The 24,133-nt window shown below is 50.4% G+C and overlaps 12 protein-coding genes across 12 annotated transcripts; 2 read left to right on the forward strand and 10 right to left on the reverse strand.

Moving 5' to 3' along the window:
- Positions 1–298: 298 nt before the first annotated feature.
- Positions 299–3,244, reverse strand: LCP9604111_3449 (uncharacterized protein; the record flags this gene model as incomplete). Its single annotated transcript, XM_039071038.1, has 11 exons — positions 299–1,085; positions 1,147–1,385; positions 1,438–1,735; positions 1,790–2,005; positions 2,058–2,126; positions 2,179–2,357; positions 2,415–2,522; positions 2,589–2,665; positions 2,731–2,838; positions 2,912–3,004; positions 3,067–3,244. The coding sequence occupies 11 exons, from the start codon at positions 3,242–3,244 to the stop codon at positions 299–301; spliced, it is 2,352 nt and encodes a 783-aa protein (XP_038930716.1).
- Positions 3,245–4,064: 820 nt separating this feature from the next.
- Positions 4,065–6,448, reverse strand: LCP9604111_3450 (DUF803 domain membrane protein; the record flags this gene model as incomplete). Its single annotated transcript, XM_039071040.1, has 2 exons — positions 4,065–5,464; positions 5,539–6,448. The coding sequence occupies 2 exons, from the start codon at positions 6,446–6,448 to the stop codon at positions 4,065–4,067; spliced, it is 2,310 nt and encodes a 769-aa protein (XP_038930717.1).
- A 721-nt stretch (positions 6,449–7,169) lies between these two features.
- LCP9604111_3451 (WD40 repeat domain-containing protein) lies at positions 7,170–8,924 on the reverse strand (the record flags this gene model as incomplete). The annotated part of the gene is made up of 1 exon (XM_039071041.1): positions 7,170–8,924. The coding sequence occupies one exon, from the start codon at positions 8,922–8,924 to the stop codon at positions 7,170–7,172; it is 1,755 nt and encodes a 584-aa protein (XP_038930718.1).
- Positions 8,925–9,220: 296 nt separating this feature from the next.
- On the reverse strand, positions 9,221–10,782 carry LCP9604111_3452 (proteasome regulatory particle base subunit RPT2; the record flags this gene model as incomplete). Its single annotated transcript, XM_039071042.1, has 4 exons — positions 9,221–9,474; positions 9,527–10,598; positions 10,660–10,725; positions 10,780–10,782. 4 exons carry the CDS (start codon positions 10,780–10,782, stop codon positions 9,221–9,223), a joined length of 1,395 nt encoding a protein of 464 aa, XP_038930719.1.
- A 130-nt stretch (positions 10,783–10,912) lies between these two features.
- LCP9604111_3453 (E2 ubiquitin-conjugating protein UBC1) lies at positions 10,913–12,355 on the forward strand (the record flags this gene model as incomplete). The annotated part of the gene is made up of 6 exons (XM_039071043.1): positions 10,913–11,061; positions 11,259–11,271; positions 11,381–11,448; positions 11,542–11,794; positions 11,851–12,131; positions 12,184–12,355. The coding sequence occupies 6 exons, from the start codon at positions 10,913–10,915 to the stop codon at positions 12,353–12,355; spliced, it is 936 nt and encodes a 311-aa protein (XP_038930720.1).
- A 455-nt stretch (positions 12,356–12,810) lies between these two features.
- LCP9604111_3454 (TFIIH complex kinase subunit CCL1) lies at positions 12,811–14,149 on the forward strand (the record flags this gene model as incomplete). The annotated part of the gene is made up of 2 exons (XM_039071044.1): positions 12,811–13,134; positions 13,202–14,149. The coding sequence occupies 2 exons, from the start codon at positions 12,811–12,813 to the stop codon at positions 14,147–14,149; spliced, it is 1,272 nt and encodes a 423-aa protein (XP_038930721.1).
- Positions 14,150–14,643: 494 nt separating this feature from the next.
- LCP9604111_3455 (uncharacterized protein) lies at positions 14,644–15,024 on the reverse strand (the record flags this gene model as incomplete). Its single annotated transcript, XM_039071045.1, has 1 exon — positions 14,644–15,024. The coding sequence occupies one exon, from the start codon at positions 15,022–15,024 to the stop codon at positions 14,644–14,646; it is 381 nt and encodes a 126-aa protein (XP_038930722.1).
- An 851-nt stretch (positions 15,025–15,875) lies between these two features.
- LCP9604111_3456 (ATP-binding cassette family ATPase ARB1) lies at positions 15,876–17,764 on the reverse strand (the record flags this gene model as incomplete). The annotated part of the gene is made up of 2 exons (XM_039071046.1): positions 15,876–17,144; positions 17,204–17,764. The coding sequence occupies 2 exons, from the start codon at positions 17,762–17,764 to the stop codon at positions 15,876–15,878; spliced, it is 1,830 nt and encodes a 609-aa protein (XP_038930723.1).
- A 195-nt stretch (positions 17,765–17,959) lies between these two features.
- On the reverse strand, positions 17,960–19,222 carry LCP9604111_3457 (HPP family protein; the record flags this gene model as incomplete). The annotated part of the gene is made up of 4 exons (XM_039071047.1): positions 17,960–17,973; positions 18,030–18,038; positions 18,300–18,855; positions 18,932–19,222. 4 exons carry the CDS (start codon positions 19,220–19,222, stop codon positions 17,960–17,962), a joined length of 870 nt encoding a protein of 289 aa, XP_038930724.1.
- A 502-nt stretch (positions 19,223–19,724) lies between these two features.
- On the reverse strand, positions 19,725–20,738 carry LCP9604111_3458 (uncharacterized protein; the record flags this gene model as incomplete). Its single annotated transcript, XM_039071048.1, has 1 exon — positions 19,725–20,738. One exon carries the CDS (start codon positions 20,736–20,738, stop codon positions 19,725–19,727), a length of 1,014 nt encoding a protein of 337 aa, XP_038930725.1.
- Positions 20,739–21,084: 346 nt separating this feature from the next.
- On the reverse strand, positions 21,085–22,335 carry LCP9604111_3459 (putative NAD binding Rossmann fold oxidoreductase; the record flags this gene model as incomplete). The annotated part of the gene is made up of 4 exons (XM_039071049.1): positions 21,085–21,384; positions 21,452–21,852; positions 21,902–21,997; positions 22,056–22,335. 4 exons carry the CDS (start codon positions 22,333–22,335, stop codon positions 21,085–21,087), a joined length of 1,077 nt encoding a protein of 358 aa, XP_038930726.1.
- A 315-nt stretch (positions 22,336–22,650) lies between these two features.
- On the reverse strand, positions 22,651–23,573 carry LCP9604111_3460 (O-methyltransferase; the record flags this gene model as incomplete). The annotated part of the gene is made up of 3 exons (XM_039071051.1): positions 22,651–22,695; positions 22,750–23,499; positions 23,553–23,573. The coding sequence occupies 3 exons, from the start codon at positions 23,571–23,573 to the stop codon at positions 22,651–22,653; spliced, it is 816 nt and encodes a 271-aa protein (XP_038930727.1).
- Between the last annotated feature and the right edge of the window lie 560 nt (positions 23,574–24,133).

The following is a 24,133-nucleotide window of genomic DNA, read 5'->3' on the forward strand; positions in this document are numbered from 1 at the left end:
CGGTAGTACGGCAAATACTGAGTATCATCTCATACCAGCCCGGTAGAATCATCCAGGCGAGATAAATAATGTTATATATGTATCACAGTGCATAATAAATTCTAGTGTATCTAGTCGTCGAGAAGTAAAATCAGCTTAGGATACGAGGAGAAAATGATGTAGGGAAAGCGACTGGGTTTCTGAAAATTCGAATCTCTCATCTTCACACATCACGCAAGATATATACAATCTAAGATGCACCAAACAACACACACATCGGACTACGTACTAAGTACTATGCTTCCCTTCAATAAAAACCTCAACGATCACGAACAATAAACGTAGCATTACCACGAATATCCTCGGAGCTGCTACCCACAAGGACAGTGAACTGACCGGGCTCAACAACATACTTCATCCGAGTATTCCAAAGGCCGATATCATCAACCTTAATAGGAATCTCAACAGTCTTAGTCTTTCCAGCAGGGATAACCACCTTCTTGAAGCCCTTAAGCTGACGATTAGGAACAACAACCGAGGCAATATCATCCTGGATATAGGCCTGCACAACCTCCGTACCCTCACGGGTAGCATGGGTATTAGTCACATCAACGCTCACAGTGACAGTCTTCTCAGACGTAGAGATCTTGCTCTTGTCGACCTTGACAGCTCCGTACTTGAAGGCGGAGTAACTCTTGCCATAGCCGAAGGGGTACCACGGTGAAGCGTCACCGAGAACGTATGAGTGGCCGAACACGAGAGTTCCATTTTCATACTTATGGCCTACGTCGCCCATGGAGCGCCCAGAGTTGAGGTAGTCGTAGAATATCGGGAGATCGCCCACGTAGCGGGGAAAGCTAACAGATAGCTTGCCGGATGGGTTGTAGTCGCCAAAAAGGACGTCGGCGAGGGCGTTACCCCCCTGCTCGGATGGATAGAAATGTTGCACGAGGGCAGCGGTTGAGTTTGCGATCCATGTGTCTGTAATGGGCTTGCCGCTTGACAGGACGACGATTGTTGGCACGCCGGTGTCGGCAATGGCTTTAATCAGAGGTCCTTGGGCGCCAACAAGGGACAGATCGTCTTCGTCAACGTGCTCGCCAGTTCTTTTTGTCTGTCAGTACTGACACTTTCAGATATATATTGAAACAAGGTGGGTTTACTCACGTTGCGTTCAGTCCTGTCCAGAGTTCCCCCTGATCGCGAGACCAGGTTCCAACAATCACGACGGCCACGTCGGACTTTTTTGCGGCCTCAATTGCCTCTTCAAAGCCTGATTGATCATTGCTCGCTCGATCGCATCCCTGCACATAGTGGACCTGGGCGTTGTCGTCAACTGCAGCCTTGATCCCTTCGAGGGGAGTGACACCCCGGTATTGGCTCCTGTAGACAACGTAGTCACCGTACTATAAACGTCATTAATATCTAGGCTAAAAGTGGAATAATAATGTGACTTACGTTCATGAGACCACCGGCCATAGGCCCAATAACCGCAATGTTACTCGACTTCTTCAGAGGCAGAATGTCTTCGTGGTTCTCAAGCAGAACGATAGATTCCTTGTCCAGGTCTCTTGCGACTTGCACAGCCTCGGGGCTGTTAATGAGCGAACGCCACTCGTTCCTAGGCGCAGCAGGGTATGGGTGCTCGAAGAGACCCATTTCGAACTTGACCCGGAGCAACCTGGCCACAGCAGTATCCACAACGTCAATATCGAGCTTGCCAGACTTGACAAGCTCGGGAATCTTTTGGAAGTTGCTAGTCGGTAGTTAGTGTATGTTTCTGGGTCGTGCTTGTTTCATTAAAGCTCACAATGAACCGCCTCCCATCTCAATGTCGGTTCCAGCACTCAGCAGCTGTGTGGTAACCGCTGCCATGTCAATGGGATCGCTCTCACAAAGCTTGAAGTAGGAGCACACTCTGTCACTTCCACCAGCGTCGCTCATGACGAAATATTCATATCCCCATTCTTCCCTTAGGATCTCGGTGAGAGTGTGGTAGTCAGAGACCGCTGGAATTCCGTCCCATCTGGAAACATATGTTAGCATGGCGGTATATCATCAGATCAGGTTAGACTTACGAGTGGTACGCAGCCATGATGGACCAAGCACCGGCATCGACAATAGCTCGCTTGAAAGAAGGCAACCACCTATGCAATACTTAGTCAACTGTTTATTCTCTGAGCTTGGGGGTCGACATACGTTGTGCGCAACTCTCTTTCACCACCGTGAACTGGGCCAGTATTGAGTCCCTGCTCGGGGGCACTGAAGCCTGCAAAGTGCTTGACCATGGCTGACACATTCTTGCCCTGCACTCCCTTGACGTAGCTATAACCATATTCGCCGGCGAGGAAAGGGTCTTCGGTAAAGGTTTCCTCTACCTTTTCTCTTTGTTAGCTTAGTCGTCATGGATGTATCAACATATAGATGAAACCCACCCGACCATATCGAAGTTCACGAGCGAGATCAACAACAGGGGCAAAGAGCTGATTAACACCAAGTGCTTTGGCTTCTTGTGCAATGATTTCTGCCATTCTCTCGACAAGCTACACAACACCGTGTTAGATCTCGATGACAGTATGTATGACAGTGCAAGTATAGTACCCGCTTACATCTGTATTCCACGAGCATCCATATGCAATGGGCGAATTGAAAATAGTGGCATTACCAATCAAGAATCCGTGGATACCTAATGCAAGAAATGTATGAGCTTGAATTCATTGCAGCTGGAGAATGTATCCTTGGAGTACATACCCTCAGTCTGAACAATTGCGGGGATTCCCAGAGTAGTGTTGTGGATGAGGTAGTCCTGGGCCCTCTTGATATTGTCTGAGATCCAATCCCAAGCAACAGGGTATCCGACTGTAAGGCATTACTGTTGGTTTCTGCGGGCCGATAAAAAAGGGATCAAATAGCTAAGTAGAGGAGTTCATACCATAGAACATGCCTGCCTTCAGCTCCATGTTGGCAACCAGGCCGGTGTAGTTGAATTCTCCCGAGGTCTGGTTCATCCAATTCGTAATATCACCTGTACAAAAATGCATCAGCAATTATAGCTTCCCTATGGCAGCGATTGAGATGAAACCATACCCTGAATCAACTGGGACCGCTTATCCTCGATGGTCATCCGGCTCAACAGGTCCTGTACTCTCTTTTCCACTGGAGCATTGGAATCCTTGTAGAGAGGGCTGAGGCTCTGTCTTCCCACAGCTAGGGCAGCAAAGATCTGCACGAGCAGCAGCCCATTGGAAAGCAGATTGGCCACCATTTCGAGAAGACAACCCCTTATTTTCCAAATTCAATCGTCAACTGTTGTAGATTGACTAGCATGGGATTGGAAGGAAGAAAAATAAATTCCTGGGGAAGCTCTTGCATATAAGTCCATGCAGACCCGCAATCGACACCCTTGAACTGCGGAGAGAGGTTAATCGAATTGTATGACATGATTTAATGATCCCACGAATTGAAGTAGATAGAAAAAGGCAGGTAGCTCGTACCATTGTGCATCGGAAATGAAGCCGTCTTCAACCCTAGAAACGATCAAGCTAGTCTGAACAGCTGCAGTAGTGCCTTGCTTAGAGTCGTTTGATCCGAGCTAGTACTATCAGGAGACGGAGCAATCCCCTACTCCACATTGGCATGGCATTCCGGGGTTGAGGGGAAGGACTGTCGGCTGTCCGGCTAAATTGACTCGAGAAGTGGAGGTCTGGGGTAGCTGGCTGCGCCTTCTGGGCAGTGGTACGTGCTGTCAACCTTTTTACCTATTGGGATGCCCGTTTTCTCCGATAGATACTTCCGGAACAAGATGTGTGGCAGGTGATCAATATGGATAAATTGAACGGATAAAGAGGCTAAAGGTAAAACTGGTGGCCGAGGCCTCCTTCACGGATGAAATATACAGCGTGAAAAGGAAGAAATACATAAATTCTTAAACATATACCCGCACTATGCAATGTTAATTACAAGAATATGCCGATAGAAACCTATCGGGAAAAGCGCCAAGGGGAGAGATATCGAGGGAAAAGAGCAAATGTATACAGAGTTCGAGTGAGATGGCCACTCTAATGAACTGTTCTTATGCCTCAGAGCTAGGAAGCCTCGGCGTCATGGTCGCCGATGTTGTAGTGTGGTTCGGATTGTGTCTCATTCTCTGGTGTTGGAGTTCCAGTGACAGCAACACTGTCGGCTCTTTGGGTTTTCTGGGGTTTGCGGAGAGCACCACCCAGCCACGCAAGCCCCCCATTCCACGAGTCACTCAGGCTGCGAAGATGGGTCACATCCTCCTTGATGTGTTGTGCTGGTATGTTATTTATTTCCGTCGCGAGATCTCCAGTCTCCGCAGGTCTGTCCGCTAGGGTGGCGGACTGGAGTCGAGCAGTTGCAAGTGAAAGCGCCGCATCCCCATGACCCTCAAGGGATGTATCTGCAAAAGCGCCATCGAGTTGGCGCCGACGTCCTAATCTCCGCCTTGGCCGATCCTTGAGAGGACTACCGTCACCACGACGGATAGAATCAGCGACCACCGCGCTGAAGCCACCGGAAAGTGCGGGAAGCAGAGGTCCAGGAGAGAAACGATGAGAGATAGAGTTGCGCAAAGCGCGCCGCGATGTTGTTTCAGGGGGAGCCTCATTGTGGATAGATTGGTTGGCCTGATTTAAAAGCGGGGGTGTTGAAGCACGTCGTACGGCACCGACATTTCCATTGGCTCCTGTTGCTTCTTCGGGGCCAGGTGCAGGAGGGAAACGCAGAAGAACTGTTGAGGATTGCATTGCCTCGTCTTCATGCCCGGGAGGAGTAACAGGGCGGATATCTGCCCATGGGTTAGACATGCGAGAGGGGGGCCGCAATGGTGAAGTGAAGTCAAACGATGGAGCAGACAGAGGAGATGCACCAGTTAAAGATCCATGAGGCGAAGAGGGCGCGGCAGAAAGAATACCTCTAGGTGTAGACTGATCATCGTCTTCAGCAGTGCCTTGGCTCAATATGGAGCCCCTTGGGGACTGTGGAACGTCATATTGTGCTTCTGTGGAAACGTGTGATGTCTTCGGCTGATGGGCAGGTGGAGACAACTCAATTCTGTCATGATACCTCTCACCATTGAGTAAACCAATGGACCCCTCCTCGTCTGATGAAAATGACGACTCATCGTCAGCGCGGACTCTGCCGCTCGTGATGAAGTAAACCCCGAGGAAAGTCAACAGACATCCACCAACAAATTTAGTTCCGCGCTCGGCCGTCATCGACTCAAAATCACGGTAAAGGACCGCACTTCCGACGATGACAGCGAGAGTGAAGAGAACAAACTGCGTCGGAATCACCTGGGTGGAATCGAAGCGTTGCAGGGCACGATTGATGTAACGGACTTGCATCAAAGCACTAAATACAAGGACGAAGACAAGCAGATAGGTAATAGGGAATGTGATAACATGCCACAATGTGCCAGACAGAAGCGAAGAGACACCCTTCGTCGAAAGAGCCGTGTATCCGCCTTTTTTACAAAGTCAGCAACAAGACCAACAAGAAATGAATCCCCAAAGTAAAAATAACTAAATAGAAACGTACCAAATAATGCAACGAGTCCAACGTCGATAAGAATCGATCGCGAGCCATACTTGTGACTTGCCCACATGAGGCCGATAATCAACGATGTGGTCAATGCTAGATAGAGCAGGAACTCCCATCTGGTGATGTTCACCCAAATTTCATGAGGTCCAATTTGTTCTTCGGACGATTTAGCACTGAGAACCACAACGACGGCACCAGCAATAGAGACGAGCACGCCCCAGAGATCTCGCTTGCGAAATTGCTCCTTTAGCAAGCATGGCGCAATAATGCAATTAGATATCAAGGCCACAACTCCTAATGGCGAGACAATCGACGCTGGTGCAAAGCCGTAGGCCATGAAATTACCCATTTCCCCCACAACCATGAGCACGATTCCAACCCACCAGTACGGAGACTTGAGGTAGGATTTGCGACCGTCTGCGCCATCCTTGCTTCCGGTGCTAGTGGTTCGAGAAATCGTACCAATGTTTGTGCCCTCGGTGTCGTCGCCATCATCGTCACGATAAGGTTCGAAATCATTCTGCTCAGAGTCTCGATATTGATTCTGGGACCTCCCCCTCGACCCGAGGGGCGTCCCGTTGTTTCCGAAATTCCCGTTGCGATTCTTATCCTGTTCCCATTCTCTTGCGATCCGAATGTGCGCGTAGCGTTGGATATTGAGAGCTAATGAAATCAAAACATTGCCGCATAACGCCGTGATAATACCAATCAGCGATGACCATTCATGCATGCCTCCCCCATTATTTCCATCGTGGTCATGAGGAGTTTCTGATGTGGAATTTGATGGCGCAACGAAAAGGTGATGGAAAGAAGAAGTCGCGAATGTGGATGAACTTGACGGGGAGACAGCCGAAGAAAGAAGACCAGGTAGCAGGCTTGCTACCAGCGACGACTGGTAAGATGCCATCCGTTCTGATGAAATGATGCGATCCTAGTACTCGAGTACTGTTTATCGCACGCTTTGGCGGGGAAGCCTTTGTTAAGCACCCCTTACACCTCAGCTCTTCGGTGGGTACGGCCGATCAAAACGAACCCCAAGATTCGACGGTGAGCATTTGATCTCAAGTCAAGTCGCAAAAGACGGCATTCTGTTCCGGGTAATCCGGCTTTCTCGCGCGAAGATTATCACGGCGGACAAGGGTACTAGTAATGAGTATGAAGAGGTTTGGTTAGGCGGTAATCTAACAGCGGAGGCCCGCCGCGGAGATAATTGATATGTCAGCACTAAACAAACCCCCGGGCCCTCCGGAGGCTGGGGCCGTTTCCAAAGGCTTCCAACTTGGAAGATGTCATTTGAGACGCGGTGATTTAGCGTTCCGCAGCGCAGATACGAATTGAAATAACGTCGAAGGCGAGGTCAAATATCATTGGCAGTTCGGGCGGGCGGTTGGGGATTGTCGGGCTCTTGGGGGACGTCATAGAGCAGCAAAAGAGGGGACAACCCGAATGTAAGGAGTTAGGTGCTTGGATTGGGATTCATATGAAACTACAAGCTGTACTAGATATTTGTAACTAGATATTTGTATATTGCATAGGTAGCTTAATTTGAGCCATCGCGACTCAACGGGACGCTTCCGATACCAAAAGTCGTGGTGAATATAGTACATATCCAAGCAGATCATCGCAGATCATCGCTTTGCTTTCTTCTTTTCCGGTCCTTGATCTTCACCATCACTGAGTTCCGCATAGATCGCCTTTGGTTGTGTTTCTTTGTATGCTTTGGTGAATATAGGCTCCTTCTCCGCCTGGTCGGCATATTTCAAGAGTGCTTCACGTGGATCCTCGTCTCGCATGGAGCTGAGTGGAATATGCTCGAGGATGTGCTTCTCATCTGGGGTATTTTTGGCAAATGGTGTCTGCATCGGCAAATGCGGTCGTCGAGGATCGCGAGAGCGACCAGAGGCTGTAAAGCCAACTGTAGGATGACGAGCAGACCTAGTCGCCGAGCTGTAATGCGGAACTCCATTGGAGCCGACGACCACCGAATCACCTGCCAATCCCTGATTCAAGTCCGCGGGCATAGCAATTTCATCAACATGGCGAAGTTTCGGTGCCTTGGACATGACTATCGCTGCGCCTTTCGTGGACATGCTCGGGTTATAGAGGACGTGGGTTTCGGCATTGGCAGAGCCTGTCATAATCTGGTTGAGCTTTTCGTGCCATAGAACAGTAATCAAAGGCGATCCCGGTGTCACAGGAGTCACGAGCTCTGCCTTGAGAGTAGCGGGGTTGAGGATATGCAGATGGCCGGTTTCAGAACCTGTGATGATATTGGCAGACGAAGGAGAGAACTGAATGTTGGATGTCGGGTAGCGGAAAGATGTCGAGGTATGTGTGACGGTTGTGACTGGAGTCTTGAACTTTCTGGTATCCCAAAGCTTGATAGTATCATCACCACCTCTGGTGATAACAAGCCTTCCATCGGAACTGATATCAAGACCGCTTGTCCATGTATCTTTGACATGAGCATCCCGAATTTCTGCGCTGGGTCTGGTGTATGGGCCATTTCCACTCCACATAGCGAGGCTTCCGTCAAGACCTGCACCTACCAGAATGTCGGCCCCTCCTTGTTTCGGGGAGCCCCATGCGATGGCAGTCATCTTAGTCCGACCAGCGGAGCCAGCTGCCCGCGACTTGTGCACGATCACCTCCTTCTGCGAGCGGCCAACATTGGCATCCCAGATGCGAATTGTGCTGTCGGTTCCAGCAGTGGCGCATATGTTAGGATCAGATGGGTTCCATGCACCACAAGTAACCTCAGACACATGTCCTTTGGTATGGTGCAAATCTCGTAGATACATATCTCCCTTCACAAACTCTGTGAGTATCTCACCATCACGGCTGAGAATGCGTGGCTGCGCAGTGGCAGTCACAGCTAGAACGTAACTTGGAGAGAGCGGATTGAACGCGGCGTAGTGCACGGCGTGGGTGTCCTGGGCGGCCGTCGCTTTCTTAGCTGAAGGATCGACGGACTTGAAGGCGCGGAGTGTGGATGGGGTCATCGAGGCAAAGTCAAATAGTTTCAGTGTGCAATCGGTAGAACCTGTGATTAGTCGGGCCCCCGAGGGGTCCACGGTCATAGTGGTCACGGCACGCTCATGAGCCTTGAGAACAAGCTCATGCGATACGGGAAATTCATCCTCGTCATCATCTGAATCGTCAGAGTCTTCGTCGCTATTATCATCACTGTGTTTTTGCTCATCGTCGCTCCCTCTTGCTTCTGAGCTAGGGGCAATGCTTAGTTCATTGTCCTCTGGTTTCGGAGCCGCAACATCAACACGCTTGGAGCGGTCGATCTGGGACTCAACATCAACCGATTTCGCCTGCTTCCCAAAGCTTGAGGGAAAGAACTTGTTGAATGCTTCCTCGTCGAATTCATCCATGGTTGATTTTGTGAGAAACTTTGCGACAATGGGGAGAGGCGCTTCGACCTGATAATGAGCTTGTTTGCAGTGTTTGCAACTCGCTGATAAGCTTGGCGCAAACAACCTGGATTACTAACTACAACGGGCAAATTATGCACTTTCGATGTATGTTTATGGATATATTTAGGGAAATTGCTGGGCAGTAGACCCTTGAGACCGTTCGTTACTCGATTATTACAATACACGAGGGACCTAGCTGAGTACAGGTCTCCAGCGCAAGCACTCCGGCACACCCTCAAGATAATTTCCAGCGCTTACAAGTATAGACCCTCCACAGGACCACCGTCCTGCTTGGTCTTCATGATACGCTCACGAGCAGCCCGGAAATCTTCCATCTGCACCCTCATTCGGCGCTCTCTCAAGGCCATCAAACCAGCTTCGGTACAGATAGCGCGGATGTCAGCACCAGAGAGATCATCCTTCTGGTTGATGAATTCCTCGAGATCAACGTCATCACTGAGAGACATCTTTGATGTGTGCAGAGTGAAAATCTTCTTCTTGGTGTTTTCTAGGAATTGTTAGTAAGCTGGCGCAGCAGTAGATACTAGGGTATCACTTACGGTCTGGATTCTCGAAGAGAATCTTACGATCAATACGACCAGGTCGGATCAAAGCTGGGTCCAGTGTTTCGATTTTGTTGGTGGCCATAATGACCTTCACGTCACCACGATCATCGAATCCATCCAGCTGGTTCAAAAGCTCCAGCATGGTTCGCTGGATTTCTCGCTCTCCGCCGGATTGTGAGTCGTATCGCTTCGTACCGATAGCATCAATCTCGTCAATGAAAACGATTGATGGGGCATGGTCAGCAGCAACGGAGAAGATCTGGCGAACCAGGCGTGGGCCATCACCCAGATACTTCTGAATCAGCTCACTGCCAACAATGCGGAGGAAGGTTGCGCTGGTCTGGTTGGCAACAGCCTTAGCAAGTAGCGTCTTTCCGGTACCTGGGGCACCGTAAAGAATCACTCCCTTCGGGGGCTTGATACCCATCTCTTCATAAAGCTCGGGGTGTAGCAAGGGCAGCTCCACGGATTCTCTAACTTCCTGGATTTGCTGCTCCAGACCACCAATATCAGCGTATGACTCTGTCGGCGCCTTGTCCAACTTCATGACCGAGACAAGGGGGTCAGACTCCTCCGTCAGTACACCGACGACAGACACTGACTTGTGGTGCAGGAGAATACTGGCACCCGGCTCGAGAAGATCTTTATCGACGAAAGACATGATCGAGACGTAGTATTCAGGGCCGGTGGCACTTGAGACAATAGCATGGTCATCATCAATCAACTCTTCTAAGTTGCCGACGCCCATCGGGCTGCCTCGCATGTCATCGACTCGGCTCCGCTCATCAGCGTTCCGATCCATCACATCCAAGTCACTACCCCCTCTAGCGGGATCTTGCGTGGCCAGAGCCTTGGCCTTGCGCATGCGTTCCATGTTCTCAACGTACTCTTCTTCTAACAGCAAGTGGTCGTGAACACGCTGCATGCGAAGGTATCGTAGCTTGCATCGCGATGTAGGGTAGATATCCGGGAGCTTGGACGCAGTGCTTGGGCCGGCAGCCTTGCGCTTCTTCTTTCCAAGACGAGTGGTAGGTGGTGGGGGAGGTTCGTATTTGGGCTTCTCCTTCTGATAAAAGAGATATGGTCTTAGCGCTGGGTGTAGCAGTGGAAATGAGTTGGAGACATACCTTCTTATCCTTGTCATCGCCTCCAGGGCCTCCAGGGCCGCCGCCCAGATTAGACTGTTGTTGACCCTAGTTTTGAATGTTAGAATATAAATCGAGATAACCTCCCAAAGGAACACTCACCATGTTTGTCAGCCACCGAGATGGAGACTATCAGAATCCCTGGTGTGAAGTTGCAAATGTAATCAAAGCAAGGTAAATCCCGAGCCTTGGTATTGAATGATGTGAAAGACGAGTCGAAAGGGATGGTTTGTCAATGCAGATGTGGTGGTATCGCCGGAGGCCAGGACGCTGGGCGAGCTGGAAGCTGTTAGGCCCACACGTGACTATTTACGCCTCAGGCCGCCACTGCGTCATCCACACCTATTGCCTTAACGCCTGTCTTAGTTATCGGCTTCCAAGGTTGTACGTCCGACATTCTCGAAGACAATCGAAGAAATTTATATTCCTCCGAGGCTCTATACTGAGGTTTACCTCACACAACCGAGACTTAAGGCTCGTGTTTTCTGTCGAGGTATATATCTCAGGTATATCTAAGGTGCATATAACAGGCGACAGGTGACAGTGTTTGAGCTCATCACTCATACTGATTCCCTGTATAGTTCCCCTCCTTTGGTGAGATCCTCGTTTATCTTATTGCTTTCAATTCCCTAGAGGATTTCATACCCCATGTGTGAGGCTCTCTACTTGATCTGAAACCTTCCTAACACTATCCTACTATTAGCCCCACTCTGTCCTCCTCTCCACGGCAGCTTCCACGCTCTTGTGCAGTCTTTGGCAAGACGGAAATAGGTCTATTTGTCTCCACAATTTACACACAAAGTGGTTTATTTCAACATCTCCTGTTTGACCTCTTTTTGAAACGAGTCGAATCGCCATGGCTAGCAATCGTATGCGTCGCATTGGAAAAGAAATTGCGGACATTCACGCCGATGTCCACTCTCACATAAAGGCGGAGCCATTTGGCAACCTGGACGATCTCACTCACCTAAGGGGGTCGTTTCCAGGGCCACCAGGTACCCCATATGAAGGTGGCATCTACAATATCGATATCAAAATCCCAACGGACTATCCTTTTCGACCACCTACCATGAAGTTTGAGACCAAAGTGTGGCATCCAAATGTCAGCAGTCAAACGGTCAGTGCCCTTATAATATAGATATGAGCGAATTTGGGATCTGATAGGCAATGTAGGGCGCAATCTGCCTCGACACACTTTCCAGTGCTTGGTCACCAGTTCTGACTATCAAGTCCGCTCTGCTTTCACTGCAGTCTTTGCTCAGCACTCCCGAGCCCAAAGATCCCCAAGATGCTGAAGTGGCTAATATGCTTCTCAAGTCACCCAAGGAATTTGAGCGTGTTGCACGCGACTGGGCAGTCCTCTATGCTGGAGCTCCCGTGCGTAGTGCTGACAATGGAAGCGGATCAAGCCTAGATGACACTCGGCAAGCAGCTAGCGAAGATAATCTCGCAAAGTGAGCCGTTCTTCTACCATTCATTGGGTATCCTGCTGACTATTATCTATAGATATGATGGGTACAACAAGAATTTAATCGACCGTTTCTCCAGCATGGGCTTCGACGTTGATCGTGTTGTGGCTGCTTTCCGATATGTCGGTGTCGAAAGACGGGGAGGTCAAGACTATGAGTTGGAAGAAGGTCGTATGGGTGATATTGCCGCCCGACTTCTCGGTGAGTGATGTATATTCTGGTTTCTGGGGTGAACTCGGGATGAAATGAGGCAGAAAGCACATATGGAATATGAATGAATTGCATTGGGCGGATTGCATTGGGTGGCTTATGCATGTCAAATATATGTTACATAGCTTTTAATTGATATCCAAACCAATAAAATAAGTAAAAGACTAGAAAACAATATAATGATTTGACGTCCCTTAGACAGAGCTCTAGGGCTGCTCAGGTGAAGTGAGGGTTGGTCTTATCGATAAGCCTCGAACCTCCTCGGATGAAACCAAGTGGATTAATTGCTGAGCTCCTTGAGGATCGTCAAATACTTATTCTCATATCTAAAACGGCCCTTCAACTTACGTCTATTTCTTCTCGAAATTTCAAACCAGCCGGCCGTTATCTCCGCCGAAGAATAAACCTCGAAAGGTTTCTTTGATTCTTCTAACAAGACGAGAGCACTAACACAATGATTGAAGATGACATCTACCGCGCCTCGTCCCAGTACCGTCTGTGGTCATACACCGAGCCATCTCTGCAATCTCTCAGAGCTACGACAAATGCCGTTGCTAGCGAGCGCGTGCGCGCCGCTTTGCACAGATCGCGCGAGACTCATCAGTCGACCGCATCCTCCGCGGCGGGAACACCACTACCGGAAAGCAACACGGACACGAAGAATAAAGATGTAGAATGTTTGACACCGGAGGAGGAGCTCGTTCTCGTGCGGTATTACTGCGAGAAGACGCTAGAGCTGGGAGAGACATATAAGCCACCAATCCCAACAATGGTCCGGGTACGTTACGCTCTTCATAAGTACAAATAAGCTTGGGAAGCTGACATTTTTCATTCTACGCATACAGGCCACCGCGATCCAATACCTCCGCCGCTTCTACCTAACCAATTCACCCATGACATACCATCCGAAGTCGATCATGGCGTGTGCGCTCTTCGTCGCGACGAAAACCGATAATTACTATATATCTCTTCGACAATTTGCAGATGGAATTCCTGGTGACACAAAGACAGAGGACGTCATCGCACCGGAATTCTTGCTTATGCAGGGACTGCGTTTCACCTTTGATGTACGGCATCCGTTTCGAGGACTGGAAGGCGGCGTCATGGAACTACAAGCCATCGCGGAAGGCCAAGGACAACCGGCCCCCCATCTACCATATGAGACCGCAGAAGACCTCCAGCAAGGATTGCTGTCCATCGCACCTCCTCCCGTCCCATCATCTTCAATGTCAGATCGAATCGCTCGAGCCCACGGCACAACTCGTGAGCTGCTGAAATCCGCTGCGCAGATGACGGACGCCTACTTCTTGTACACACCATCCCAGATATGGTTCTCTGCCTTTTTACTGGCAGATCGTCCCCTAGCAGAGTTTTTGCTGGATGTCAAACTCGGTGGTCCAGTTACAGCCACAATCCCTGCCCCCGAAACAGACGAAAATGGCCTGGTGAACCCTCTATACGAAATCCGCTTCAAGCTGCATCACGTCTTGACTGAGTGCTCTGCTCTACTCCAATCCTACACGCCTCTCTCCTCCGACCCCGCGCAAATGAAGAGCCTCAAGCGCATCGCAAAGAAAGTATATCATTGCCAGAACCCCGAGAAAGTGAACCTGGCTGCAACTAAACGGGAATCAACCCAGCCATCTTCCGCTGTTCAAAGTGACACTGGAATAGTCAACTCCGAGAGCGAAACAGAACGCCTAGCGAAAAAGCGGAAATTAGAACAAGGGCAGGCTGTCCGTCAGGATGATGATGTTTTTGGTCCGGAGTTGGTCACTCAGCGAACCAAGTAGTAATAGGCATGCATGCCATTGCACCAAAAGACACGGATGTTTAATATCAAAAATCAGAACGGACGCACTTATATATGCACCAACCGTCGGACATGATAATACATTTCCAAATTCCAGGTCCGAGTTGCGGCCAGTAGATCTCTCGGTCTATACAGACCTAAAACCTCGAGTCTCAAACGCGGAAAGGGCACAGGTGCATCCCTGCCATCATCGCACCGAAACACTACAATATGGCTCAGGACTATTTTGCTCCGATCCGACATGGAAACCAAACTCAATTCAGCCTTTTGATATACAATGGATGCGATATCAGTGGTTGTAATTGACGCTGCGTATTACCTTCCGTAGAACTACAACGACATTGAAACCCCATCAGTCCTGTGATTATACTATTAGTGTCATTCTTTTTACCAGACCTCAAACACGAACTCCTATCCTACAAGACCTATGGAGTACACAAACTAAGCACGATAAACAAATAGACATAAAATCCATCAAAAAGGCAACGAATCCAAAATCTCCGCCAAAAGCTCCGCAATCAACTGAGGCGGCGTCTGACCACCAGCAATCTCATCCTTAAGAACAGCCAATTCCCACTTAATCTGAAAGCAAATCTCCTTAATAGGAAGCGACCCCCAACGAACACGCACGCGGTTATGATCCCGGACACCGACCTCACCGACCTCACCCAGGAACCCGATCTGCATGACTCGCTCGCCGAGCTCATCCAGCCGTGTCGGGATCTCTTCCATGTCTGGGCTGGGGGATGGGCAGAGGAGAACGAATACCTGGCATTGCAGCTTGTGGGCGAAGGCTTCGCAGGCTTTTGTGTAGATCTCTCGGAAATTATGCGGGTGCACGCGAGATCCGTCCATTGTGCTCATGGGTGCGTGGGTGGGTTTCTGGTGGTGGGTTAATTTGTTAGGGCTTACCTAGATATGGCTGCGGATGTCGCTGTGGAGAATGAGATTATGGATGGGATGGGATTGTGGAGAGATCCGCGGGTATTTATATATGCATGTTCTGTTAGTGGTGACTTGGGTTTGGTTCTTTGTTTTAGATAGAGAGAAACAAGAAGATGAAGAAGACAATGAGGTACTATGATCATTGTTGATGTTCTTTGTTGCTCGGGGCATCGTCATGGTGTATTCTATTAGTCTTGGGATAAGAATAACTAGAAAGAGAAGAAAGAAAAGAAAGGCATTGTCAATTAGCGAACTAGTCCCGGCCGATGCTCAGTCACGACACTGCTGACGGGGAAGATATCTAGACAGGTCATGGAAACATCGAAAGTATCAAGAGGAAGCATATCATATATACAAGTAGCGCCATACGATATAGTAACTGGCATCCCTTATATTCACCTCGGAAAAGAGGACTAAACACTCTATCAAGGACGCATAAGACAAAGAAACAGACGGATCGAATCAGGGGTAATGAGTTCATGATAGCAATAAACGCAAAAGTCCAATCCTCCATAACCCAAAATCTATTCGGAAAAGGGGGGAAGGACAAACGATCTAACGGACAAAAAGAAATTAAATGAAAACCATCCCAATCCAAGGAACTTTTTGTTGGAGTGTCCCTGTTTGCGGGATCCAAACTTTTAGTGCCACGATGTGGGCATTTGTATTCCTTCAGTTCTCGTCTAGCATTTCGTCGTCATCAATAGGGGAAAAAAAGAAGTTGAAAAAAGTTGAACAAGCAAAGAGAATCAATAAAGCCCTTAAACGGCACCGGCAGACAACATCTTGTTACGGAGGTGGTTCTTGTAGTCACCGATGGAGCCGTCCCAGCGGCGGATAGTCTTGTCCTCACAGACCATGATGTCCTTAGCAATCTTATCGAGGAGACGGAAATCGTGGGAGACGACAACGACACCACCGCTGTAGGCATTGATGGCATCGGCCAATGAGTCAATGGTGGGAATATCAAGACCGTTGGTAGGCTCGTCCAGCAGAATCATGTTGGGGGACTCGATGGCGAGGAGAGCGAAGACAATACGAGACTTCTGACCCTCAGATAGGGTACCCATGAGGGCAGTCTGGCCCTCACCGCTCAGACCGTAACGGCCGAGCTGCTGGCGCCAGTACTGGTAGTCCTGGGATTTCTCGGGGAAGCGGTCACGGACGAACTCCAGGGAGGACTTGGTAAGATCAAGCTGCTCGGAGGAGTGCTGGCTGTAGACACCGAGCTTCAAGTGAGTGTGACGGGAGACACGGCCACCGATGGGGCTGAGCTTGCCGGTCATGAGACGTAGCAGGGTAGACTTGCCGACACCGTTGGGGCCGACCAGGGCGGTACGGGAGTCCATGTCCACACCGAGGTCGAGGTGCTCGTACAGAGTGTCCTCCCACTTACCGGAGTAAGAGAAGCTGACATCGTCGAAAGAGAGAACTGGGGGAGGAAGCTTCTCAACATCGGCGAAGCGGAAGGTGAAGACACGGTCGGCGACGACGGGCTGGATGAATCCATCGGCCTCCATCTTGTCGAGAATCTTCTGGCGAGACTTGGCTTGACGCACCAAGTTGGCGTAGGTACCAGCGGAAGCAATGAACTTCTTGATGTGCTGGATTTCTTCCTGCTGCTTGGTGTAGGCCTTGGCCTGGTTGGTCTCCTGCTCGCTACGGGTCTTGTGGTACGAATCGTAGTTACCACCGTAGTAGAGGAGCTTCTGGCCACGCATGTCGAGCATGGTGGTGCAGACACCGTTCAGGAAATCCATGGAGTGAGAGACAAGGATCAAAGTGCGATCCCACTTCTTCAAGTACTCTTCCAACCACACGCAAGCTTCCAAATCCAAATGGGCAGTGGGGTCATCAAGCAATAGCAAAGAGGGCTTGACGAACAGGGCCTTGGCGAGGGCCACACGCATACGCCAACCACCGGACATGTCCTTGGTCTTCTTGTTGATGGTAAACTTGTTGAAGCCGAGACCGGTCAAAATGAGAGAGGCACGAACGTGGAAAGTGGAAGGATCCATCTTGTCCATGCGCTATATGAGAGTTAGTTTCTGTTCTGGATCCAAGGAGAGTAAAACTTGAAAATACATACGTCGTATAGGTCTTCGAGGATAGGGTTATCGGGGCCAGATTCCTCAAGAACCTCCTCGGCCTTCTTCTCCATATCCTCCAACTGGCGTTCGGCCTCGCGGACAACCCAGTCAAGGGCACCGAAGTCGGTGGGGGGTGCACCCTCGTTCAGAAGGTAGATATCGATGTGCTCAGGAACGGGGAACTCGCGGGCAGCAATAGACTTGAGGATAGTGGACTTTCCGCAACCGTTCTCACCGAGGAGACCGTAGCGACGGCCGAAGGTCAATTCGAGGGTGGAATCGGTGACCAGGACCTTTCCGTGGAACACAAGGGAGCAAGAGGTGATCTTAACGTCGCGAGAGGCGGGCAGAGATGACAGCACACCGGTGGTGACACGATCGGACAAACCGTGCTTATCCATCTGAGCTGTGAGCTTATCAACGGCGGACTGATCCTTAGTGGCAGGCGCATCCTCGACGATTGGGTTTCCGTGGGCATCGAGCTCGACCTTGGTGACCTTCTTGGGCTTCTTCTCGTCGGCACGCTTGGCCATGCGGGCAGCCTTCGAGGCGGAAACCATGGTTGCGGGTGTGACGGTATAAAAAAATGGGTTTTAAAAATGAAATAAGGGACGACGGAGAGGTAAAGGGAGGGAAAGGAGAAAGGATGACAATGCAGAAAGAGATTGAAGAGAAATGCAAAAAGGCTGAGTGGATCGTCTGGCGGGGCGGACAGAAATGGAGGGGCGTCGAGCAGTGGAGTTGGTGGTTTGCCCTTATCGATAGAATCCTATCGATTGTCAGTCGAGAAACGGGAGAAAATAAGAAATTGAGAGTCGAACTGACCTGTTCTCACTTTATAAGTTTAATTATTTGGCCGAGAGGAGTGAGTTGGCAAGTTCAAGGATTTCACGGACGTTTGAACAAAAAAAAATCCATTGGTGGGCCGCTGGGATAAGTCAGTTCTGATTGGGAGAGACGTCACCGCGGTTGGTGCCTGAGGTGTCAATTTGCCACTTTTGATTTGTGTGAAACAGGGCCCTGGAGAGGGCTTATATTTGGAGAGATTACATGCAGCTGAGGTTTGATATGTATGGTCCCCTCAAAGTCTCCTACGGATCCTCTCCAACACATCTTCCTCCTCGGCAGAGAGCAATATCCCATCAGGCACCGAAACTTCACTCTGTTCTACTACCAGCCGCCGAGGGATACCCGTCAGACTATCTTCACTAGGTGTCTCTAGTCTTTCCTTTCGACTAGCCTTTTCCACATCTCCCCGAGGCGACAGAGGATATGACGTCCACCAGTACAGCGGATATTGACGCTGCACATTATTAATGACCACGGCCGCAGCCTGCATAAGCGCGACTCCAAGCAACACAACCGGAAACAGAAACCAGCCCAGAGCAATAGTCTGAGACTGCGTCACTGCCAGAAGAGCAGTCGCACCCGCCGGCGGGTGCATAGTATTGGTAAGGAGCATGGAAGCCGTGGTAAGAGCGCAAGCAAGAGCGCCCCCGAGCTCGGTATACGCTTCAGCACGCGGGTCCAAGGCGAACAACTTTGATATTCCGACGCCGAAGAAACAAGCGATGATCTGGCTCAGGATTGCATTGCGTGGTTGCGCCAAGGGCGAGTTGATCGTACCGAATTCAATAACTGCCGCTGCACCCTATCATCATCAAAGAGACATCAAGTCAGCCCTGGTTGTTCTTGTTCCACTACTCTCGCATTAGACCATGACTCACAAAACTGCCAAGGATCGTTGTCGCATCGTGCGCTTTAAAAGAAGGAACCCGTTTCGAAACAGATGCCACCAAGGCCACCCCGCAAAACGCTCCAATCGACGCCCAAAAGGCGACCACGATATTGCCCAGTGGCTTGGATGGTCTATCCCGATATCCCAGCATATATGCAACAGGCCTTGGCACGAGATGCCATCGTGGCGCCGGTACAAAGGGATTCAGATATCGATCGATATCGAAATTCCAGGTCGTCGGACGGGATAGCGTCATCGGTTCACGCAGGGATGTCGCCATGCTGGACTTATGCGATGGGCACAATATGCTCTATATTGTAGGCTCTGGTGGGTTTCACCAAATCCCATGTAACGCATCTCGATGTTGGATTCACCCCTGTCGGGAATAGAAAGGAATAACCCCTATCCGCCGCATACCGCTATCCCTTAGTGAGAAATTCCTTCTGCGGTCTAAAACGCAACCTTTCTCTCTTTCTCCGCGGATATCGAGTCTCCCAAGGTCGATGCCAGGTCTAATTTCTCGTCCACTCAGTGGATTTGCATTTGGTAACATAAACTACTATTTGGGACTAGCGGCTTGGCATATCGTCATTAGCCGGATCTTCGTGCAAGACTTAAGGCTATTCTTCAGTCAACGCAACTGAAATGACCATCACTAGGGTAACAGAATGCAATTGACTACCTTAAAACCCATACCTCCCAGCTATTGCGATATACGCCCAGAGCACCCGTCTATACTAAATAATAGAGATATGTCTTCCAGGGTATCATAAACAAAACAATCAAATCTCACCCCCAACATCCCTCAAACACTCCTCTCCCTCCCCAATCACCAATGGCAACCCCACACACCAAGCCCGCGGATACTCCATCCCCCACTTCACCATCAGCGCCCTAAGATCCGCCTCATGACCAGGGACAACATTAACAAAAACCCGATCACCATGCGACCGAGGCTCAGAATGCACCGCGCCATCGTCCTCGCCAACCCGGAAGAAAACACACTCCCCCGCCGACGCCTGCACAACCCCGTGCCCACCCAGCTCAACGACCAGCCGTGCCCGCACCGACTCGGCCGCCATGGCGCACCCGACGCAGCGCACGGAGACACATACGTGGCCTGGGTCTGCGGCGCGGGCGGCTGTTTTGGCGGCTTGTTGTGTGGTGCGGGCTAGGCGGTTCGTCGCCGGTGGGATGAACATGGTTCCGGGGCCTAGGAGGGTGGTTGTGAGTTTCCAGTTTGTTGGGGCGGGGCTTGTAGAGGGGATTTGGGCGGTTGGAGATGTGGGACGTGGGTGATCGTGATGCTTGGTTGGTGTTTTGGAGGGTAAGATTCGGGGTTGGGGCTTTTGGTTCTTTGTTGAGCCTGTCCAAGGCGATTTGAGTAGATTAGCGATTGGCGAGAAGAGCGATTCACGTCTTGAATGGTTTCTTGGTTGGAGGGGGGAGAAGAATAAATCGTCTGTGTGCCAGCGTGGGGTATCGAACTCGTCCGAGCTTTTGCTTGCTCTGATGGTGAGCCAGTAGTGGGATTGGTTGTTTTTGGCCAGGAATTCGTGGACATATGCCAGGAAGGAGAATAAGGAGGGCAATATTGAGCCGTTGATTGTGGCATCTGCCCAGGTGGTAAAGGATGATGGCAGGCTATATGACTCAAGGGTCAAGAGGGGTCCGCAGTAAGTCCATGAGGACGAAGTGTTGAGGGTAATTGGATCATCTGGTAGTAATTCTTGAGACTCGGATGGATGTTTGGGATATGGGAAGAATCGAAACTCTGGTAGTGATTTGACGTCCATCACAATATCTCTTAGCCCAAGATTCAATCCTTCAGGGACAAGTTGGAAAGCTTCCCGTTCGAAGAGAAAATCTGCTCAGACCCCTCGTGCAGACCATGTGACGGTGCGCATCCAGGCCCTTGTTAGGCAGCAATATGAACATGAACATGTATATCTAAACGAAGACGAATTATTAGACATCAATAGTTTTGGCTGTCGAGATGCTTTGCGTAACGCTAATTATTTGGTTTCCGACTGCAAGGGTATTCATGATGTGTATTGGAGTCAAAGAACTATATCCAAGATTCACTGTATATTCAAGGTTGCCTTTATCGAGTATATCATAATCATTATTTGCATAAACAGCTTAGACGTCCAAAGTACGTCCAACGCTGGAACTCTCACGAGCCAACTCGATCAAACGAATGACCTGAGCAGCCTCCGCGCCGCTAGCAGGAAGGTCACCCTCGCCACCAAGACCGCGAACAAGCTTGCGGTAGTACTCGGTGTAAGTGGGGGGCTCGACGGTGGGAACCACCTCCTTGACGGGGTTGCCGTCCTTGATGGTTGTCAGAGTACCGTAACGCTCACTGGGCTCACGACCGTATCCCTTATCCTGGGGCTTGATGCCGGCCTTGAGCTGATCTTCTTGGATATCGAGGTGGTACTATCAATTAGGTCAGCATTCACATTTCTTTACATCGCAGTGATCTACGTGAGTAGATTGCTCTCACCTTCTTGAAGCTACCCTCGGTACCGCGCACCCAGAAGCGCAGCTGCTCTTCCTCGGGGCTGACCACAGTCGCCTTGGCGGTAACCATACTGCCGTTGGCATAGTGCAGCAGAACGGTGAAGGAGTCCTCGTATGAAGTCGTGTTGTGCTCCCGGGCGGAGCCAATGAAAGCGGTTACTCGTGCGGGCAGTCCGAGCAGATGCACGACCTGATCAAGGAGGTGGGTTCCAAGGTCATAGATCGCTGAGCCACCAGGGATGACCTTGTTCTTCCATGAGGTAGAGTTGGCCGGCTCCTCTGGACGGTGACGGTCGAAGTGGGTTTCAAACTCGGAGATGCGGCCGAATGAGCCGTTCTTGACGAGCTTGGAGAGGGTCACGTAGTCGGCATCGAAGCGGCGATCTAGGCAGGTATTAGTAGAGGTTTGGATAAGCTAGGTGACGAGACATACTCTGGTATACGGCAAGCTGTTTGTTGTTCTTCTTTGCAAGGGCGACGAGTTCATCCGCTTCCTTGGAAGTGGGGGTGAAGGGCTTCTCGCAGACAACTGATTATTCCACGTTAGTATATATACCAACTGATATCCGGGATTTCTGGGCATCTACCGTGCTTGCCAGCCTCCAGTGCCAGCTTGGACAGTGCGAAGTGAGAGTCGGGGGCAGTAGTGATGATCACCACGTCGACTGCGGGGTCCTGGACCATCTCCTCAGCGCTACGGTACGACTTCACACCGGGGTGGTCCTTCTCGGCATCGTCATCCTGCTTCGGTGTGCGCTGGACAACTGCGTAGAGCTTGAGCTCGGGAACCTCCGTCACGAAGGGAATGTGGAAGATCTTCGCGCTGAAGCCGTAGCCGACAATACCGACGTTGTAAGTCTTAGCCATGATGAGATATCGATTGTGATTCAATTGAGGGGTAATCAGTGGGTATCGAGACCCTTTTATAGGGCCCCCGGAATTCATTCAGCGGAGACATAGGAAGGTCCTGGCGGCAACGGGTGGGGTTCACCGGTTCCGATGGGGTACCGGTTCCGATGAAGTGGGTAATGGTCGACTGTACATACAACTTTCTACTCGGAGCACTCTGCGCCTGTTTGATAATCATATGGAGTCCACGGGTACTCCGTATTCTTCTTCTATTCTTGACATCTTGGCTTCTGCCCCTCTATCATCCCACTTGCGTCATTGGCTATGCGCCATCTAAGCCTCTTGCACCCCCACGCACCTCGTAACCTCGACAGCATCCTGTTACCCTTGCAGTTAGCGACGGAAATTTCTCGGGGATTCATGCAAACATACCCGCAATCCCTCGGGTTGACATAGCTGGCTCTCATATATTAAGTTGGGGTTCCCGACAAACTGGAAAGTCGGCACGTCATCTTTACCCACAAAGGACTCTACCGTGCGTTCGGCCATCCCGGTAGTATTATACGCCTGCGCAGGCCCGGCCTTCGCCGCTTCGCGCTTCTGTTCGACCGTGCTACGGACGTATTCCAGATATGGTGGGTTGCCCGGGTAGATGACATTGTCAGCAGCGAGCACCGAACCCGGCACAATAGCCCCGAGATGCTCACACAGCTTGAGGTCTGTGGTGTACGCCGGTTTGTAATGATCGATGAAGAGAAGCTCCACTTTCTTCACCTCGCCCGAGGTGAGTAGTTTGTGCAGCGACTTGTCGCTTCGCCCGACGATGATACGCACAAAGTCACGCAGTCCAGCCAGCTCGATGAGCATATTGGCGATTGCGGCGAACTCTGGGTTCAGTTCTAGACTCAGATAGCGTTCGCCACCGTTTCGACGAACTGCGTCGCCGAATAGAATCGCAGAGTACCCCACGTAGCAGCCGAGCTCGATCATGGTCTTTGGCTTGAGTTCATCGATGAGTTTGGTGACGACTTTGCCCTTCTCGGCGCCGACGTTCATAAAATGGTAGTTTTTCTCAAACTCGTGAATCAGATCGAGGACCTTTTGGGGATGGCCGCGGATTTCATCCAGATTTGGCTGTTCATAGATGTAATGCAGGAGCTTCAGCTCCTTGCCGGCGTCGCTCTAGAGTATGAGTTAGCGTTCATTTCTCAATCTAATCAAAAAGCAATTCCTACCGCGGGACCTGGTTGAGACATGACGTGCAGTAAACTAGACGGAATCTGATAAACAATCCATTCCATGCGGATATGCGACCTTATAAACGGCCTCGGGGATAACTGGAATACTTCGGGGAGAGACAGTAAATCCGAGTCGGACCACGCCCAATTCACCATTCACCAGTCGATGGCGTTACCCTTTCAGGCCAAGCTCCTGCGCCTCGGAGATATCCCTTCAGGGAATCAGCGCCGAGACAACTGGGAAATGATCGGAAACCTGATCCCACGTTGATCGCATGTGATCGCCGGACATCCTGCGGTTAGACCCGAGACGCACGTTACCTACATGCATATATGTACCTGTAGGTTGCTCTTGGTCAATTTGTACAGAGGTCTTGATCTTCTACGGATTTCCTACGGGTCTTGAACTATTTAAGTGCTGGAATGTTGAACGCGAAAAATGCATCGTCACACGGCACTAGATCTGCAGCCCCACCCCCCCCCCCCTTCACGGGCCTTCAGTGGTGCCAACCCCTCCAACTGACAGTTCCACAATTTGCCAGCGACGACGCCTTGCCAGCGATAATGCCCTACTATAA

This window comes from Penicillium roqueforti (assembly GCF_015533775.1).
Source record: "Penicillium roqueforti strain LCP96 04111 chromosome Unknown scaffold_05, whole genome shotgun sequence".
Classification (NCBI taxonomy): Eukaryota; Fungi; Ascomycota; class Eurotiomycetes; order Eurotiales; family Aspergillaceae; genus Penicillium; species Penicillium roqueforti.